This window comes from Chiloscyllium plagiosum, chromosome 6 (genome assembly GCF_004010195.1).
Source record: "Chiloscyllium plagiosum isolate BGI_BamShark_2017 chromosome 6, ASM401019v2, whole genome shotgun sequence".
Classification (NCBI taxonomy): Eukaryota; Metazoa; Chordata; class Chondrichthyes; order Orectolobiformes; family Hemiscylliidae; genus Chiloscyllium; species Chiloscyllium plagiosum.
In genome coordinates, this window is record NC_057715.1 from 51151604 (window position 1) to 51173276 (window position 21673).

Here is a 21673-nt window from a genome sequence, read left to right on the forward strand (position 1 = left end):
CAATTCATTCCATAGCCTTGAAGATTGTAGTTCAGCCTTTACACCTTCAGTTCAAAAATGCCACCAATTCTTTTATCAAGTTGTTTGAATGACTGTCTGTCAATTCACCCAGCAGTTGTCAGCTAAGAAGCAGTGTATTTATTTCTTGTTGAACCTATGTATAAATATAAAATATTAAATGTTTGGTAAATTCCAGGATTCCTAAAAGTGCAGGGCATATTAGATAGCGTGAATGTAGCTATTTCCCTATTAAATCTTGACTGTTCTGCCCCCAGCACTTGTTTCTCTTCAAGCTTTACTGCCATGTCATGCTCACTGTTCACATTTTCTAAGTTAGATGGATTTAGGGTTCCCAATGGTGCTATCTTTCTCAGGGCTTCTAACTGCAGTGTTTATGTACTATTGAGCAAAGATAGGAAAACATTGAATCATAGGAAAATTGCTTATTGATATCCTTCAAATATACTGTGTATTTCATCTTACTAGGTAGTGTCTTTATAGCTTTGAGTATCCTTGAGTAGGAATAGGTGAAAGGGTGACATATGTAATTGTGGGATTGCATTAACTGAGTTAAAGAGAGACCGTCTGTTTAATTCTTTTCCAACTCTTATTGCCCAAGAATCTTTTCAAAGATTTCTGATTGGTGATTCATTTTGTAGTTAGTACATGTGTTGAATTTTAAGCCATCTTGTGCAAACTGAGTTGAAGTATATTGGCTGTATCAGATTTGTGCCCTTCTTGCATGCCATCTATATGTGGTAATTGACTGTATAGCTACCTTATTGAAATGTTTTAATGAGTTAATCACTTGTAACATGTGTTTGGCAGGGCTGTCTATTTGACTGTGTTGCTGTGATTTTGGGCATAAGATTCAATGTCACACCTTGTGTACATGTTTGGCATGGTTGAGTTGTATATGTGGAGTAACTTGATTGGTTGCAGTTTGTAGTATATTATCAGAACATTTTCAGAATCCTTTAAAATGCACCATCTTCTCCTGTATGTCTTTCTTGTCTTGAAATGTTAACCCATCCTTTCAGATATTGATGAATCTCTGTATTTTCTTGACTTTTTGATTTTTGAACTCTGCTAACTATGAAATGTGAAACCAATATCAAACTTAATGCCAATATTCAAACTTATTTGGCAGAACATGAGTTGATATTCTCTTTGGACCTGCCTTCATCTCAGCTTTTTGAACACTATGTCACTTATTTAATGAAAGACAGCTCAAACCATTATTTTGTTTGTTGGCAGCATGAAAATGGAGGGTTGGTAATGAATGCATGTCTGTAAATATCAGAAAACACCAGGTGATCAACTATTTACTTCCCAACTGGAAATTCCTTAGGATTCGTAAAGGGATCTATCAAATTTCAACTATAGCACAGCTGACTAACTGACAGATTTTCTACCCTGAGAGGAAATGGTATGGATTCAGACTCTAATAGTTGTTGAGTACATTTGGATACATTGGCGCAGTAGTAAGAGTTGCACTATTGGAATGCCATCATTTGGCTGAGGCATTTTATAATAACTCACCTGCCTCAGGTGAAGTAAAATATCCCATGATAATATTCCAAGGTATGCAAGGAGACCTTCTCATATCTTAGTCAATATTTATTCTTGATTTATGTCTTGGAAAACAAATGATCTCATTGTCGTTTCATAAGATCATATTGAATGCCTGCCATTTTGCCGCACATTATAAAAGAGACTATGCAGTGGGCGGCACGGTGGCACAGTGGTTAGCACTGCTGCCTCACAGTGCCAGAGACCCGGGTTCAATTCCTACCTCAGGCGACTGTCTGTGTGGAGTTTGCACATTCTGCCCGTGTCTGCATGGGTTTCCTCCGGGTGCTCCGGTTTCCTCCCACAGTCCAAAGATGTGCAGGTCAGGTGAATTGGCCATGATAAATTGCCCGCAGTGTTAGGGGCAGCGGTAAATGTAGGGGAATGGGTCTGGGTGAGTTGCGCTTCGGCAGGTCGGTGTGGACTTGTTGGGCCAAAGGGCCTGTTTCCACACTGGAAGTAATCTAATCTAATCTTAAAAAAAAAGAGACTATGTAGTGCGTCCAAAATTATTGTATTGACTGAAATAGTTTACAGTGTTGAAAAGTGCTGTATAAATATTAGTTGTTTTGTTCTTTTTGTTACATGAATGTTAAAGCACCTACCTTTATAATGATGGTTGATTGACAGTGATATACCTTTCTTTTTAGGGTGACTGTTGAGTTCTTCCTCATCATTACACAACTTGGATTTTGCTCAGTTTATTTTGTTTTCCTTGCTGCTAACATGAAACAGGTAAGCTCTGAGTGAACAGTTAAAATGAAGTCCAACAACTGAAGTTGAAAGAGTTGATTTACTCCCTGTGAAAGCTGAAGATATCATTTAAGCCATCTTCCAGTTTCAAATTGCACACCGTTTTACTGCTTAGAAACATCAAATTGGTTTATTTGTTACATTTTGAGCATCAGAACTGCCATTGATGTTTAAGCAGACTTTTAGAAAGACAGTAATCATAAAAGGAGAGAGGTTAACCTAAACTTCATCCATATAATAGGTGTAATTTCAAACACTTTATTAACTTTTCATTGTTTTCTGATCGAAGGTCCAGTGTGGGAAAAGTAGCATGCACATAGTCATACAGCACGGAAACAGATGCTTCAATCCAAGTAGTCCATGCCAAACATAATCCCAAACTCAACATGTCCCAGCTGGCTGGGTCTGGTCCATATCTCTCCAAATCCTTTCTATTCGTGTACCCATTCAAACGTCTTTCAAACATTGTAACTGTAGCCGCATCCACCACTTCCTCAGGAAGTTCATTCCACATGCAAACCACCAACTGTGTAAAACATTTGCCTCTCGTGTCTTTTTTAACTCTATCTTCTCACTTTGAAAATGTGTTTCCAAGTCGTGAAATCCTCCACCTAGGCAAAAGACCACTATCATTATTAATTCTACCAAATCTTATTATTTTATAAAATTCTCTCAGGTCGCCTCTCAATCTCCTATGCCTCAGTGAAAAAAATCCCAGTCTATCCAGCCTTTCTTTCTGATTCAAACCTTCCATACTCAGCAACATTCTGGTAAATCTCTTCTTCATCCCCTCCAATTTAGTAATATCCTTCCTATAATTGGGTGACCAGAACTGGACACAGTATTCCAGACGAGGCCTCACAATGTTCTGTACAACCTCAACTCCATACTCAGCAACATTCTGGTAAATCTCTTTCTTCATCCCCTCCAATTTAGTAATATCCTTCCTATAATGGGGTGACCAGAACTGGACACAGTATTCCAGACGAGGCCTCACAATGTTCTGTACAACCTCAACGTAACTTTCCAACTCATATACTCAAAGGACTGAGTGATGAACGCAAGTGTGCCAAACACCCTGTCTATAAGTGATGCAAACTTCAAAGAATTATGTTCTATGACACTACCTAAGGCTTTACCATTAATCATATAAGCTCTACCATTGTTTTTTGTACCAAAATGCAATCCCTTGCATTTATCCAGATTGAATTCCATTTGCCATTTTTCAGCCCATTGACCCAATTATCGCTTAAATAATCCAAAAGCCTTTTGCACACTGCGCATTGCTTACATAACAAAACAGTTATAATTTTGCTTTCAGTGTTATATATAATAGCATTTAAAATCACATTGCTAACAGCAGATTATTGGGTAAACATTCAAGCTTTTTTTTAAGTTAACTTAATGAAAACACTCTCCATTTGGAGTGTCCATTACGGACTCAAAACTGATACCTTAACTGTCATTCTGGACTAACCTGGAGTTTGCCTTTATCTCTAGTCTCTGGCTTTTATTTTATTTCCAGCAATAGTCAATAAAATGGGTTTGGGTTTGTGAGTGTTTTTCAGGGTCTAGTTTTCCTCCCTTTCTTTCTTTTTGTTTTTGGGTGAATACTCTTAGTTTTATTTTTAAAAGTCTGAGAACACGGGAAGGACTGAAATAATTACAGGAACTGATTGAGGAGTGTTTACTTAATAGTCGACATTTAATAAAGTAGAGATAGTGTACAAAAGCTTGGATTATGCAGAGGAACTCCAATATTCTAACCTGCTTTACTTTTGTTTCACAGATTATTCTAAATTTTTCCATTTCAAGGATGAAAGATGAGGCCAAAATGTATGACATGAATGGAAACTGAATTTGAATAAAATTAAATTATCCCTCATTGTCTTAATTCCATTTTCTTCTAGTCCATGCTTGGTTTAGAAGCATTCTGCAATGCTAGACAATATTGAGTGGAGAAGCATAAAGAAAAATAAATTGACTACTTAGTTATAGAGTGAAAGAGTTATACAGCACAGAAACAGACCCTTCTGTCCAACTCGGCCATGCAAACCTGCTATCCTAATCTGACTTAGTCCCACTTGCAGTATTTGGCCCACAAACCCTTCGTAGTGTTATATCCATCCAGGTGCCATTTAAATGTTATAATTGTACCCATCTCCACCACATCCTCTGGTAGCTGCACCACCCTCTACCTGAAATTGTTATTCTCAGGCCCTTTTTAAATCTTTCCCCTTTCACCTTAAACCTGTGCCTTCTAGTTTTGGACACCCCTACCCTGGAGAAAAGGCCTTAAATATTTACTGTATCCATGCCCCTCATTATTTTATAAAATTCTATAATGTCATCCCTCAGCCTCTGATGGTCCAGGGAAAAAAGACCCAGTGTACTCAGTCTCTCCTTATAACTCAAATCCTCCAGTTCAGGCAGCATCCTTGTAAATCTTTTCTGTATCCTCTCAAGTTTAACAACATCTTCCCTATAGAACAATGACTAGAAATGTATGCAGTAATTTACAAGTGGCCTCATAATGACCTTGACAGGACATATAGCCTGAGCATGACATCCCAACTTCAAACTCAACATTCTGACCAATGAAGGCAAGCATGCTAAACACTGCTTTCACCCTGTCTAACTGACTCAACTTTTAACAAATTATGCACCTGCACCACTTGGTCTCTTTAGCAACACTCCACAAGGTCCTACCATAAACTGTAAAACTCGTGCCATAGTTTGCCTCAGCAAAATGCACACCTCACACTTATTTAAATAAAACTCCATCTGCCACTCCTCAGTCCATTGGCCCATCTGATCAAGGTCCCATTGTACTCTGAGATAATCGTCTTCACTGTCCACTACACCATCTATTTTGATGTCACCTGCAAGCTTACTAACCATACCTTCTATATTCACATCCAAGTCACTTTTATAAATGGTGAAAAGCAGTGGGCCCAGCATCAATCCTCCACTGGTCACAGTCTGCAAAGCAATCCTTTACCACCACCTTCTGTCTCCTACTTTCAAACTTGAACTTGTTGGAATATAACCATTTGCTAAAAGTTACGCAGAATATTTATAGAGATGGTACAAGATGTAATTCCAGTGCTGAAAATAGCTCCTCATTTTGCCAAATGTTGAAAGATAGAACACATGGATTTTATAGACTCTTTGAGGTTTTGGTTGAAGCTGCAGTCTGCTGACATTTTCCTATGTTTTTCATCAATGTACCTCAAATGTGGAGCCAGTCTCAAATTTTCCCATCTGTTCTTGTATGGGAAACGTACAAGACACCTGCATTATGGTGTGACAGGTGTACCACTCAGTCAAACTCCCCATTTTGAACGGTGGGACACTGAGGATCAGAGGGCCCTTGTATACAGAGGAGATTTACCAGGATGTTTTGGGAGGTGATGACCTAGTGCCTTTATCATTAGGCTGTTAATCCAGAGACCCATGTAATGTTCTGGGGAGGAAGGTTCGAAACCTGCCGTGGCAGATGGTGGAACTTCAGTTCAATAAAAATCTGAAATTAATAGTCCAATGGTTACCACAAAACTGTAGTCGATTGTCAGGAAAAAAAAATCTGATTCACTGATTTTCTTTAAAGAATGACCCTGCTGTCCTTACCTTTCTGACCTACATGTGACTCCAGACCCACAATAATGTGGTTGGCTCTTAACTGCCTTCTTGGTAGTTAGGGATGGGCAATAAATGATAGCCTGACCAGTGATACCTCCTACAAAAACAAAAACTGCCTGGGCTTGGGAGTTTTGGTTGTGAAGTGTGATTGGATGGATTGTATTTGCATCCTTGGAGCAGAGGAACCTGAGGGTGCACATGATCGCAATGTGATAGAATAGAATCTCTACAGTGTGGAAACTAGCTCTTCAGCCCAATAAGTCCACACCGACCTTCTGAAGATTAACCCACCCAGACCCATTCCCCTAACCTATTACTCTACATTTATCCCTGGCGCTGTGAGGCAGCAGTGCGAACCACTCTGAGCCACTGTGCTGCCCAATTGCAAAGGTCATCGCTGTCAGTCCACAATAGAAAATCAAAATACACAATTCTAGTTTCAGTGGAACATTCTTTCCTCTCTTAATTTTCAAGGTGTATATGAGGGGCACAGGTAGGATAGACAGGAAGGAACTTTTTCCCCTTGGTGGAGGAATCAGTGCCCTGTGGCCATATATTTAATCTAAGGGGCAAGAGATTTAGAGAGGATGTAAGGAATTTTTTTTTCACCCAGAGAGTGATGGGTGTCTGGAACTCACTGTCAATAACGGTGGTAGAGGTAGAACCCTCTCATAATCAGTTAAGTATTGAGAAGTAAACTTGTGATGCCAAAGCTCATAAACCTATGGGTTCAGTGCTAGAAAGTAGGATGAGAACAGTTAAGTGGTTCTTGACTGGTGCAGACTGCATGTTACAAAGGGCTCATTCTATGCTGTAGACCTCTGTGATTCTGTAACTATATTTTGTTGCTCCACGGATGGCCTTTGTCCTTTTACATTGTTGTGTCATGATGCCGCTCTAATAAAACTGATATGAAACTCTAATGTGTTAATAAGTAACTTGATTTTCCTTCCATCAGCACTTTGGCTTCGTATTTTGAAATGATGTTGCCTAGCTGGTTAGTTTCTTGAATGATTGAAAAAAAAGTATCACATTATCTATAAGACTATTTATCTTCCTTAAAAATTGAAGTTAAATTTTAATTGGCTTTTATGTGCATAGAACATAGAACAATACAGCACAGAACAGGCCCTTCGGCCCACGATGTTGTGCCGAACATTTGTCCTAGCTTAAGCACCCATCCATGTACCTATCCAATTGCCGCTTAAAGGTCACCAAAGATTCTGACTCTACCACTCCCACAGGCAGCGCATTCCATGCCCCCACCACTCTCTGGGTAAAGAACCCACCCCTGACATCTCCCCTATACCTTCCACCCTTCACCTTAAATTTATGTCCCCTTGTAACACTCTGTTGTACCCGGGGAAAAAGTTTCTGACTGTCTACTCTATCTATTCCTCTGATCATCGTATAAACCTCTATCAAGTTACCCCTCATCCTTCGTCGTTCCAAAGAGAAAAGGCCTAGCACTCTCAACCTATCCTCGTATGACCTATTCTCCATTCCAGGGCAACTCCTGGTAAATCTTCTCTGCACCCTCTCCAAAGCTTCCACATCTTTCCTAAAGTGAGGCGACCAGAACTGCACACAGTACTCCAAATGTGGCCTAACCAAAGTCCTGTACAGTTGCAACATCACTTCACGACTCTTGAATTCAATCCCTCTGCTAATGAACGCTAATACACCATAGGCCTTCTTACAAGCTCTATCCACCTGAGTGGCAACTTTCAAAGATTGCACATGGATGAATAAGTTAAATATGGGATGGTACAGCAATGTCTTCTTGTAACTAGTGTTGACATTTTTCACTGGAATGTAGGAAGCTGAATGGTGACCTTGCAGAGGTTTATAAAATCATGAGGGGCATAGGTAAGGTGAATAGCAAAGGTGTTTTCCCTCGAGTAGGGAAGATCAAAACTCCAGGGCATATTTTTTAATGTGTGAGGGCAAAGATTGGAAAAGGAGTTGAGGGTCAGTTTTTCCATACAGTTTCATATGTGGAATGAACTGTCAGAATGTCAGAAGAAGTGGTGGATGCAGGTAGAATTAAAACATTTAAAAGATAATTAAAAGGTTCATTTTCAAATACTAAACATTCGGAGGGAAATGGGCCAAATGCAGGTAAATTGGACGAGCTTAGTTTGGGAAACTTGGTTGGCATGGACGAATTGGACTGTTTCCGTGCGATGGGACTCTGTAACTCTGAACATTAATTCCAGCTGGAGCAGTGGAGGTGAAAACCCTGGAAGTATTTAGATGCTGTGATGTTGAGTTTTGATCTTTATGGAAGACTGTTCGAATTTAATTCAGCCAGATGGTCTGTTCATCTTTAGCTATTGTTACTACAGAGTTTGGAGGGGTGCACTGTTTTGTGTACCCCATTCCTTTCCCAACATTAAATTTAACCAGGTTGGTCATAAAGAAATTATGTAATTTTGAACTGTGACAGGCTCAGTATTTAAAAAAAGCCAGGTTTCTCTCATCAACAGCAAATAATTGGTTTATTACAAAATAAGCTTATTTAATAACACTCATGATATTGGCATTTCGATTTTGTAAATATTTAGCTTTTTTTTAAAGAATGCACAGCCTTGTGATGTATGTTTGTAATTTAACATCCAAGTTCCCAAATAGTAATAATACAGAGCTAAATGGATTTTTGCTTAGAAAATCGTCCTTTGTTTAAATAAATCAAGTTGTATTGGTCAACACAATCTTTAAAAAATGATATTTGGAACACATAATTATACTTAAAAGGAATAATAAAAATTGATTGGTATTGGTTCCGTAGTTATTCTAATTCTTGTCACTTGTTTGATTCAAGATGCCAGACAAATTGACCAAACGTCTAAATAGACTAAGAGGGACAGTTGATTCTGAGGATCAAGCTTGAGAAACATCAAAGTTAATTGGACAAAATATGTAAGTGGCAGAATAATAGCAAAATAATACCATTATCTTCATAGTGTTGCATGTATGGGAAGAAAAATGGGAAAGTAGTGGGGGCAGACTTACTCCAAGATTTATACTGAGATGGCTAAGGATGAAATTGAGAAATATAGTGTTCTTGAAGGCTTAATGCTCCACTTGTCTCAGGCCTTTAATTGATAAAGCAAATAGGATGTTGAACTATGTAGTCAAAAAGGTACACTAAGGTCAGAGTGTTGAAACTGTGCTGTGTTCTGGTTCCATTGAGTAATGCACAGCCACAAGGCTGCTGCTTGCAGCATTGATCAACTATTTAATTAAATCCTGATACTTAACCATTGTCCTATGTCATCCAACTGATCAGTGAATTTTAAACTAATTTTATCAATCTCAGTTTAAAAAATTACCTTCAAAGTCTCCACATAACTGAATTTAGTGGGGAAAAGGTTGTGGAGCTGGGATAGGCGATGACCGGACTGGACTGTACATTGCCAGTCACGTAGGGAGGAAGCCTGTTGCACAAGACTCGAATAGGAAGACAGTAATAATGATCAGTCAGTGAAACCAAAAAAGCTTAAGTAATTGATGTAAGTCTGAATGGGATTTCAATGTCTGAGAGCATATTGACAGCAATGAAATTAAGCATGAGGGTTGCACAAATGGCTGGAGTCAGAGGAATGACAATTTCTTTTTTGGTGATGGCAGAGAGTGAGTAAATCTGTGTAGGACTTGAAATGAGCAATGATAACAAGAGATAGAAATGTAGAAAAAAGAAGATAGAAGTAGGCCATTTGATCCTTGAACTGGCTCTGACATTGAATATGATAATGGCTGATCATTGAGCTCAGTACCCAAATCCTGCCCTCCCCCACATCCCCTCATCCCTTAGCCACAAGAGCAATATCTACCTTCTTGAAAACGCAGACTGTTTTGGTCTCAACCACTTCCTCTGGTAGTGAATTCTACATCATTCTCTGAATGAAGAAGTTTCTCCTCATTGCAGGCCTAAAAGTTTTACCCTTTATCCTTAAACTGACCCCTGGCTCTGGACTCCCTGACCATAGGGAACTTCTGTCCTGCATCTAACCTGTCAACAGCTTTTGCACTGGTGGTGTCTGTGATTTATCATACTAAAGGAAATTTGAAATATTTGGTTACCAGAATGCAGTTGTATTCATGGACATGGAAAATGTTTGTTGCATCTTGCACCACAGGTGAGAAGGAACTTTGTTGAAGGAAAAAGTTCTCTTGATTTGAGGTTAATGAAATTGACGAGTGTCCAGACAACTTTATTCATTGATTAGTGCATTTGTTCCTACAAATTATATTCATGTGTTAATCTCTCATTTCTGCTGCACCAAAATGTTCTGTGTATGTGCTGTCTGACATGTATAACTTGTAGAACTATGACTTGTTAGCCTTGAAAGATTATATTCAATATTGTCCCTGCATGACCAAAAAGAATATACTTGGTGGGGACCTTTTGGATATTTTCAGGTTACCTGTTGATCATCTTGAGATCTTGGAAGTGTTCATTGTCAGATGTAGTTTGTTGGATCTGTTCTGCTTGGCTATTGATGTAGGAAATGGATGTTACAGTCTTGAATATTCTGGTCTTGCATCTGATAAGTTTGTTATATCAAGGATCATAACACGTAGATTCATGCATGCTGGTGAACCAATGATAAAACGTTCATCTGTTTCTATTACGTAAAAGGTTTCTACTGACCATCTTGAGTTGTATTGTTATTTAAGCTGAATATGCCAATGCATGGATGTTGGGCCTCCTTGAAAATAGTTAACATATCCTGTGTGGATTACAGCACATTGTGCCAGTTTCCTGAGTACATACTGTGCAGGATGCTGGAGTAATGGTACTTACATTTCCATCAGTGTTGATTTAGGCAAATAGTGCATGTTGTCCATTCCTTTGGGATAAATTACTTGAATATAAATAAAGGTGTTAGTTTTTCTGACAGCATGTATGTAATGCATCAAATTTACCACATGTACTACCTAACAGGGGTCTGTAAACTTTGTTGACATGCTTGTATGGCGTGGATGGAATTTTCAAAACCTCTTTGGTATGATTTATTTATTACTCTTCACTTGCTGCTGTAGAACATTCTGTTGTACTTTGGATTTCCTTGGGTAACTGGATTTCTAGCACACTAGAAGAACTTAGCTTGCATGTGTCATCAAATGCTGGATCCTCTTTCAGTGAGTGAGACAAGTCACATTCTGGGCACAATTTGAGAATTACAGTGAATTTGTTTAAGTATAGAGTACTTATTCCAGGGCCAAGCACTTGTAGATGGTGGTGTCGTGCTACAATTGCTTTGAACTTGCATCCTTCATCAAGTAGAACTTCAGTAGTAGTTTTCTGAAGGATTTGATGGATGTAACGACAATGGACATTTCCATAAACCTTCAGCTAAATTAGCTTTACTTAAATCACATTTTTTATCATTGTGTCATCACCTACCTATCACTTGATCCATCATTTCATCTGACTTTTGCCAGTGTGATATGAACTCAAGCCTGTGTATCCTATAATTGACTTTAACTTTCAGTTGATTGTCTATCATTTGTAAATGTTTCTAGAATCTCTGTGATCATTGACAACTCTCAGCCTCTGGCAACAACTCCCGGACTGGCTTAGTAGCCTGGCGCAGTGACCTCCTGGCCTGGCATGGCAATCTCCTGGCTTGGTGTAGCAACCTCTACACCTGGTCTGGTGGTCTCCTGGTGTGGCATCTTCTCAGCTTGACGTGATTTCTTTAGCCTGGCATGGCGGTTCAAAATCGATCTCCAAGTCTCATGATCCTCAAGGTGAAGCCTGGCAAGGTCTGGAGCTAGAGCCCTGTGTGGACTGGAGGCTAGGTGCTAGCGTTAGTGTTATGAACTTTTATTTCTGCAAAGCTGGACATTTTATCTGTCTATGTTTCAAGTTTTTGTAACTAAAGAAGGTAACCTAAGGTGACACTGTAAGTGGCGACATATAAAGTTTTCACTGTACTCGTTGCGTATATGTGACACTAAAACTAATTCATTCATTCGTTTGACTGTTCATTCATTCATCCATTTTTATGGATGGTTTTATTCTTATCCCTTAAGTGCCCAGAATGAGAAGAAGTTTGGCTATCGTTCTTGTCAGCTGATTGATAAAGTAAAGATTGATCTTTTAATTATGAGCAAACATCTGTGTTGTAGTGTGGTGCTTCTATGTATTGTTGGCTTCTCTGCTTCTTTTATGATCACAGCTTTACAAGTTACAAGTTTCCACTCAGAGGTAGAGTTTTTGCTTAAAAAAGAGTGAGCTATGATGTCATGTGTGCCTTTCTCTTTGTCTTCACATCTGTTCTAAGAGCCAAGCTGATGGAACCCACCAATGACCAAACATGTTGGTCATGTTGATACATAGATAAGTTTTCTCTCAGTGTCTTTTCCTTTGCTATTTACCCTAAAGTTGGTGCTGAAAGGATGGTTCTTTTACGAGCCACTTTTAAAATCTGAGCCATTCTGGGCCTATTGTAAGCTGCCATTATCTGTTTTGAAAAAGGGCAGTAGGGTTAGAGTACTCCCTGTGCTTAAGGACATGCTTCCATTTTGGTTGTAGTACTTCAGTATTGATGGAATAATAACTTGGGCTTTGAACTCTGACAGATTAATGTTAGGAAAAAGATGTTACCCAATTGTTGTGCTGCTATGGCCATTTTAGTCTTCAGCACCTTCTTGCTGCCAATACCTGGCTGTCACGACTCTCTTTTAGTGTTTACTTTTTACTACCATGATGAGCTTTTTGGTATTCTGTATGTTAGCTTGTGTGACAGAGTTGAGTTCTTGTTGAATCACATACCTTGAAGTTCATGCATAACATTACGGGCTCAGTGGTTAGCACTGCAGCCTCACAGCGCCAGGGTTCGATTCCAGGTGACTGTATGTGTGGAGTTTGCACTTTCTCTCTGTGTCTGCGTGGGTTTCCTCTGGGTGCTCTGGTTTCCTCCCACAGTCCAAAGATGTTAGGTCAGGTGGATTGGCCATACTAAATTGCCCATAGTGTAGTGTTAGGTGCATTAGTCAGAGAGAAATGATCTGGGTGGGTTACTCTTTGGAAGGTCGGTGTGGACTTGTTGGGCCGAAGGGCCTGTTTCAACACTGTAGATAATCTAATCTAATTCCTGACATTGTTGAAATATTACCAACTTGCAGGCATAATTTGGGTTCTGAGTTCACTGGTGGACATTGCTCACACAAATAGCTGACTGAAGACACGACACTGACTGAAAGTAGCTTTTTACCAGAATATCATATTGTGATGTTACGCAACTATGTTAAAGGTTCTGGCCTGTTTGGTTTGGAAACAGTGCCATAACACATTTTAGATCATCTTGAATGACTAGGTATGCAGACTTGAGTGAATTACAATTTTGGCTTTTTGTTGTAGGTTATGAAGTTATGTTTCAGGTGAACAAATTATTTCCATTGAATTAGGTTAGGTAAACTCTAGATCATGCTTGTCAGTTATGGCAACCAGTTATGAACATTGGATAGCCCTTTTCCAGACAATGTTTAATCTACAAAACAGATTCTTGGTACCTAGCTGCATTTTGCTTCTCTGAATACTTTGGAGAGAGTTGAACCTGTGTGCGAAATCATCTTAGAGTTACCCTGTAATATAACTGAGAATCATTATGGTATCCTGTGGTCTAATCTTCCACTTTTTGTTTCAGAATGTACTGAAGTTAATCTTTAGTACAGCATTTATAGAATGAACCATCACAAGTCTCTATTTCCTAACTCTCACCCCAATTACATCAATACCTTTTTTTATCTTTCTCACATGGATGTCACATGCTTAAATCCGTGGCCATTACATCCTTAAATGAAATTTGAAGTTGAACTTCTGGCCCAGAGGTAGGGACGTTAGCACTGGGCCATTACAATTTTCTATGTGCTCAAGTGAAAGTCAATCAGTTTTTTTCCACCTGTATATAATTAAACACAATTGACATTCATTTACTATGCAGTTAATATCCTGAAGTGGTTTTGATTGATTTAAAATAGTCAGAATTGTCTATATATTTCCCCAATTGTTCAAAGTTGTCATCTTCATTTGAGCCCCAGGAAATTACATTATTGCTGGCACTAATCAGTTACCAAGAGTTAAGAAGAAGCGAGAATTGTCACGGGATTTGCTCTTGTACATTTTCTATAGGTTTGTAATTTGTTGCTTTCTGTGTAAAGGAAATTGCATTCAGGATCTAGTTTATGTAGGTGAATTCATAATGGTAGGTCACTTCTGTGCATCACAATTTAATTTAAACAGATTGCTACAGCTAGTGAATTTGCATCATGCACTGCACCTGTTGAATTTCCTATAGCAGGCTTTCATGTAATTTATTCTTAATTATGGTATATATATATATAATAGAACTCATCGATCTATTTAATCATAAAATAATTTTTGAACCCATGGTTTATCTCTGCAGGTGGTGGAAGGATTTCTGAAGAATCATACAAATTACAATGACTTGAACATTACCAGCAGTCCACCTGATGAGTGGAACGTTGATGCAAGGATATACATGCTGAGCTTGCTTCCTTTTTTGATCATTTTTGTTTTTATTCGTGATCTCAAGTACCTTGCAGTATTCTCTTTTTTGGCAAATCTCTCAATGGCTGTCAGTCTTGTTATCATCTATCAGTATATTATTAGGGTAAGTTTTTAACTAATAAGAAAAAAATTGCACACTATCAATTGATTAAATTCTGTCCCTAACAGAATATATTTCAAACATATATTCAGCATGTACAGTACAACCTCGGTTATCTGAACATCGATTATCCGAACAAGATCTCAAGGTCCTGATGCTTGGGCTGCTCCCCACAGCCATTGGATCGGTTATCTGAACATTCAATAATCTAAATAAAATACTCCCCGTCCCTGTTGTTCGGATAATTGAGGTTGCACTGTACTGTGATAATAGTTAAGCTCACTGGTAAAACACTGTACTGTGATAATAGTTAAGCTCACTGGTAAAATGCTGTTGATTATTGTTCTTGAATAAATTGTGTAAATATACCTGCAGAACCTTTATCAAATTTTTGCTCAATAAGTGGAGGAGGGTTTTCTGACACAGTATGTCGACAGGCCAACAAGGGGCAATGCTATATTGAATTTGGCCGGATGTTAGATTTGGTGGTAGGTGAACACTTTGGCGATAGTAACCACAATTTGATTAGGTTTACAATAGCAATTGACAGGGATACGTGTATATCATAGGAAAGAGGTATAACGGGGGGAAAGGCAATTATGATGCAATTAGGCAAGATTGGGAAGAAAACTGTGTAAGATGGGGAAGGAAACTGCAGGGGATGAACACACTTGAAATATGGAGCTTATTCAAGGAACAGCTGTTGTGGGTCTTTGTGAAGTGTATACCTATCAAACAGTGAGGTAGTTGTCGAGAGACGGATCCATGGTTTACTTAAAAAAAGGTTGAAGCTTTTGTCAAGAGAAAGAAGAAGGCCTTTGTGAGGATGAGGTCTGAAGGCTCGGTTAGGGGACTTGAGAGTTATAAGTTAGCCAGAAAAGATCCAAAGAGAGGGCTAAGAAGAGTCAGGAGGGGCCATGAAAAGTTGTTGGCAGATAGGATCAAGGAAAACCCTAAGACCTTCGATAGGTATGTCAGGAATAAAAGAATGACTAGAGTAAGATTAGGCGAAAGTGAGGACTGCAGATGCTGGAGATTTGAGTCAAGATTAGAATGGTGCTGGAAATGCACAGCAGGTCAGGCAGCATCCGAGGAGCAGGAAAATCGACATTTCGGGCAGGAGCCGTTCATCAGGGATCAGGAATAAGACTAGGGCCAATCAAAGACAGTACGGGGAAGTTGTGTGTGGAATCTGAGGACCTAGCAGAAGCGCTTAATGAATACTTTTCAACAGTATTCACATTCAAAAAGGGCAGTGTTAGTGAGAATACGGAGATATAGGCTACTAGGTTAGATGGGATTGCGGTTGACAAAGAGGTGGTTTTACAAATTTTGGAAGATCTGAAAATAGATAAGACCCCGGGCCAGTTGGGATTTATCCTCACATTTCTAGGAAGCCAGAGAGGAAATTGCAGAGCCTTTGGCTTTGTTCTTATGTTATCATTGCCTACAGGAGCAGTGCCAGAAGACTGGAGGATAGCAAATATTGTTCCCTTGTTTAAGAAGGGGAGTTGGGACAACCCTGGTAATTATAAGCCAATCCACCTTACTTCAGTTGTGTGTAAGGTGTTTGAAAAGGTTATAAGAGAGAGGATTTATAATCATCTGCAAAGGAATAATTTGAGTAGCGGTAGTCAATACGGTTTTGTGAAAGGTAGGTCGTGCCTAACTAACCTTATTGAGTTCTTTGAGAAGGTGACAAAACAGGTGGATGAACGTAAAACGGTTGATGTAGTGTATGTGGACTTTAGTAAACTGTTTGATAAGATTCTGCATGGTAGGCTATTGCACAAAATACAGAGTTTTGGGATTGAAGGTAATTTAGCAGTTTGGATCAGAAATTGGCTAGCTGAAAGAAGACAGAGGGTGGTGGTTGTTGGGAAGTGTTCATCCTGGAGCTCAGTTACCAGTGGTGTGCTGCAAGGATCTGTTTTGGGGCCACTGCTGTTTGGTCATTTTTATAAATGATCTGGATGTGTGTTGAAGGATGGGTTAGTAAATTTGCGGATGACACTAAGATAGGCAGGGTTTGGATGGTGCTGAAGGATGTTGTAGGTTACAGAGGGACATAGATAAGTTGCAGAGCTGGACTGAGAGGTGGCAAATGGAGTTTAATACAGGAAAGTAGTTCACTTTGGAAAAAGTAACAGGAATGCAAAGTACTGGGCTAATGGTGAAATTCTTGGCAGTGTAGATGAACAAAGAGATGTCTGTGTCCAGGTGCATAAATCTCTGAAAGTTGCCACCCAGGGGTTGATATGGTTGTTAAGAAGGCATATAATATGTTGGTGTTTTTTGGTAGAGTTATTGAGTTTTGGAGCCATGAGGTCATGCTTCAGCTGTACAAGACACAGGTAAGGCTGCATCTGGAGTATTGTGTACAGTTCTGGTCACCGCATTATAGGAAGGATGTGGAAGTTTTGGAAAGGGTTTAGAGAAGATTTATTGGTATGGAAGGAAAGTCTTGTGAGGAAAGGCTGAGAGAACTGAGGCTGTTTTCATTGGAGAGAAGGTTGAGAAGTGACTTAATTGAGCTGTAGAAGACAATCAGAGGCTTAGATAGGGTGGACAGTGGGAGCCTTTTTCCTCGGATGGTGAAGGCTAACACAAGGGGACATAGCTTTATATTGAGGGGTGATAGATTTAGGACAGATATCATGGGTAGTTTCTTCACTCAGTAGTAGGGGCATGAAATGGCCTGCCTGCAACAGTAGTATTTAAGGGCATTTAAATGGGCATTGGACATACATATGGGTAATAATGGAATGGTGTAGATTAGATGTCCATCAGATTAATTTCACAGGTTGGCGCAACATTGAAGGCTGAAGCGCCTGTACTGTGCTGTAACGTTCAATGCTCTATGTTATTACAAAGAGTTCTCCCTCAGGTTTAGGTAGCACGTGGTTCAGTGGTTAGCACTGCTACCTCACAGCACTAGAAACCCAGGTTTGATTCCACCCCTGGGTGACTGTCTGTTTGGAATTTGCACATTCTTCCCCTGTCTACATGGGTTTCTTCCCTCAGTCCAAAGACGTGTGGGTTATGTTGATTTGCCATTCTAAGTTGCCCATGGTGTCGAGGGATGTGCAGGCTAGGGGGATAAGCCAAGGGAAATGTGTGTTGACAGATAGGTGTGTTGACAAGTAGGAGGTGCGTGTGGGTGGGATGCTCTTCAGAGGGTTGGTGTGGATTTGATGGGCCAAATGGCTACTTCAACACTGTAGAGATTCTATGACTTCTGAAATATGGCATTCACAGGGAATAGGAGGTGCCAATTGACTGAATCTACAGTTTGCATGAGGAATGCTTGTGATAGCTGGGAAAATTCAGCCTGTTGCTCCTACGAAAAAAATGTACATTTTAAAAATGAGTAGCGCAAACAAACAATTCCCATTTGAATCTAGAAATTCATGCAGCAAGCGTGTAGGAGAAGCTTCAAGGTCAGTCTTGAGCTTGCATCAATAAAGCATCTGATCCATTATTCCCTTCCAATTGCTAATGTAGTAAAGTCCCTGTTATCCATATCCCAAATATCCGGAATTCCCATACAATCGGCATCAAAGAATTCCGGATGCTTGGGATCTAAATAATGGGGATTTTGTGTAAGGTACATTGGTTTATTCCTATTCATTCCTGCAGTCTCTTTTTGCCACCGAGTTAGGTAAATGGCTAATCTGTTCTTTATCGCAATTTACCCTGCTTGGTTCCATACCCGTTATTGAATAAAAATCTACTAATCTCCGTTTTGAAACCTTTTTCAATTGACATTGACTCACCAGTTTGAGTGGAAGAGAATTCCAAACTTTCATGCCACTTCATGTGAAGAAGTGTTTTTTAACATCACGTGATTTTGATTATTTCTCCTCTTCTGGATTTCCCTCATTAAAATAATTAAATCTTCTCCATTCCCGATACTAATAGCTTTAATCACCTTGACCATTCCTTAAATTATAGTCAAGAGAATATGTGAGGCTTTTCTGAGTATATCTTCTGTGGACCCCTTCAAGGTAGTTGCCAGTGCTGAAAATACGTCTTGTATTTGGTGTGAGTCTTGTCTCTTGTTTGAGCAGTAGTCAATTTCATCTAAGTGGTAGTTGAAGTCTATCCTTGCCATAACATATAGCAATTGAAATTCACTTTATATAAAGATTGAAAATATTCCATTCCTATTGTAGATACAATTATGGAGGTAAGGATATGCTTTAAATGGAAAATATTTAATTGAAATACAATCTATTTTAAATATTCAAAATTGAGATTGTTTACTTGCTAGTCCAAGGATGAAATATCATGAATCTGTTTGTAAAATGATTGAAGCTTAAAGAAGTGCTGCCTGACTTATCCTGTAATTATGTGTACATCCTGTCCTTCTAATTCTAGAGTCCGTCAAAGCATGCAAACATTGTTTCAAATCCATCATGGGTACAAACTGTAAAATCACAATCTGTTGTTTGATGTAAATACTAGGATTTTCATTTTAATTTATTTTGACCATCCACTATAACTGTGACAAAAATAATCTTTCTCTTTCCCTTTCCCAGTCCATCTGCAGCCTTTGGCATAATTGATCACATTATTCTCTAGTACCTCTTCATTATCATTCTGCTGGGTCAGATTGTTTCCAGAAGTTATCTCTTTGATGCTTGAGAATCACTTGCAATGGCTTCTCTTCTTGCTGCTGGACTGGTGCCCTCTGATGCCAAAGATCTATCCTTGGTCTTCTGTTTCCGATCAATTTGCCTTCCTCAGTGTTGTCTGAAAGCACACTGTTAATTTTCTTTCATATGTTGACAATACCCAACTCTAAAAAAACACTCAACTTTATGTCAGTGTCGCTTCACTTCTCTTAACTCCTTCATGTTTACTAAGTTAATAGACATCTAGTATTGGGTATGGAGAAGCTTCCTTTTAAATATTGATAATACTGAAACCATTTTTTGCGGACCTTGCTCCAAACTGCATTCCCTAGCTGTTCCTTTCCTTGGCAGCAGCTTTAAGACTAAGCCAGTGTATTTGTAACCTTGCTATTATGTTTCATTCTGTGATTAGCTTCTGGCCTCAAACAGTGCCATCAATAAGACATTTGTTACCACTTCCATAACATTTCTTGACTTTGCCGCTGTCTCAGTGCAAGTCAGTGCATTTGCTACTGAAATCCTAATTTATTATCTCTAGACCCAACGATTCCATGTGTGTGTGGCTTGTCTCTCACGTTCTGCCTCCATAAATTTGTGGTCATCCAAAGCTTGCTTCCCATGCCTTAACTCACAGCAAGTTTTATTCTCCTTTTGATGCCTGTGTTCGTTGACTCCTGGTCAAGCAATGTCTTCATTTTAAAGTTCTCATTGTTTTTGAATCAATTGTTTCGGAGCTTTCTCCGTAATATCCTCCATTCTAATGCTCCTGTGAAACACTTTAGGCTATTTTGTTGAAGGCTCTTTGATAAGTGTAAGTTGTCTCCCAGTGAAATTTCCAATTATGAACAATTATTTCATTGATATTGCTGTAGGAGGTGGTTTATTCCTGGTTAGGATTTCTTTGGCTTAATGATAGCTGGATCCTGAAATTTCATCACACAAGAAACCAGTTTTCCTTCAGATTGTTGAGTTTCTGATATCTTGATCCTTGTGCTTGAGATTAATCTAACCAGAAACATTAGGTGCAAGCCCTAGTGCACTATGTGTCTACTGTGGCCACTAATGGAGGCAATGCATGTTGAAATGCAAGTAATTACTGGACAGTAGGACCTTTGTCTTTTGGTTGTCAGTTTTGACTCCTGTTCTTTGTCCGAAAGCTTTGTTAACTGACACAACCGTGAGGGCTCTTTATTTGCTTCTGTATATTAGTGTTAAGGCAAGACGATCAGGTTCGATGCCTCTTTGCTATTCATGAATCCCTGTTAAAAATAGAAATTTGTGAATGTTAGGTGAGGTTAACTGAATCTGATGTCACCCTGTTTTGTATGATGTAATGCTTATTGATAGTACTCATGAGCAGATTTGATCGTAATATATCAAGGGCATCAGTCAGTTTGAAAAATCAGCAGAAAATTAGAATTTCCTGCCCACCTTGTTGTAACTGTGTCTTCATTTCAAAAGAAAACCTTTTTTAAAAACAGCAATGTATAATATTTTCAACTCTTCTCTTGAATGTAGATTTGGAGAAAATGCACATATTGTGTGCAGCCTGTATGAAATTCGGCAATATCTCACTAATTTTCCTTTCCCTTTTCTGAATAATAATCTAAGATGGAGGATGGGAAAAATTTCTGGCTGTAAGAGCTGCTCCTTTTTTTGAGGTATTTTAGGTGTTGGAGGTGATTTCCTCGAATTCCAGGAGCAGCAATTACTGTTTTATATGCTGTTGCATTGTTTTGGAACTTTGGAAATAAAAAGTCAAAACAACAGCAGTTTAAAAGGGAGAAGAGCAGACAAAGGAAGCACGTGGTGAGGACAGTGCAGGAGAGAGAGAGAGAAAGAAACTGCGCAGTTGCCACCTTTGCTGTTTGAATTCATGTATCAATGCTGGACATTGGAGTGCATCTGGGAAAATTAACAAACAGTGAAATTCACAACTAATCTTGGAGGAACTGTTGGGCGAAGTTCACAGCACAGAATCAGATAAGTTAATTGTTGCTTTAAGTCTGACGAAGAGAAAGGCTGCAGTAGTGAGTATAGTGGATTCTTTCTTGATTATATGTTTTTGGAGATAAGTCTCTTGATTAAACTTAAAATATAAGCCATAGCTATTAATTTAACCTGGGGCAGTGTTTGTAGAGGAATAAGATGGTGTTATTTTCTGGGTTTGTAGATTGTGAAGGAGCAAAAATGGCCTTTGCAGTGACATGTACTTGTCAGATGTGGGAGTTTAAAGAGAGTTTAAGGGTTACTGCGGATTATATTTGCCATAAATGCTGTTAGAGGCGAATATTATCAGATCGAGTGGATCGGTTGGAGAGACAGATAGAAGCGATGAGGAATTTGCAACAGCAACTGTATGTGATGGGTGGCAGTTATAGGAAGGGGGAATAGTCTCAGATACAGTCACATAGATGGGTTAAC

General features: G+C 39.1%; 1 protein-coding gene across 4 annotated transcripts in view; it reads left to right on the plus strand.

The window, feature by feature from the left end:
• The window catches only part of LOC122550577 (proton-coupled amino acid transporter 4-like), a 192589-nt gene that overhangs the window by 42446 nt on the left and 128470 nt on the right, over nt 1-21673 (plus strand). For all 4 annotated transcript variants that reach the window (XM_043691517.1, XM_043691519.1, XM_043691520.1 and 1 more), the window contains exons 6-7: nt 2223-2307; nt 14388-14615. In XM_043691517.1, coding sequence (XP_043547452.1) covers nt 2223-2307; nt 14388-14615 — 313 coding nt within the window. The remainder of the gene's footprint in view (nt 1-2222; nt 2308-14387; nt 14616-21673) is intronic.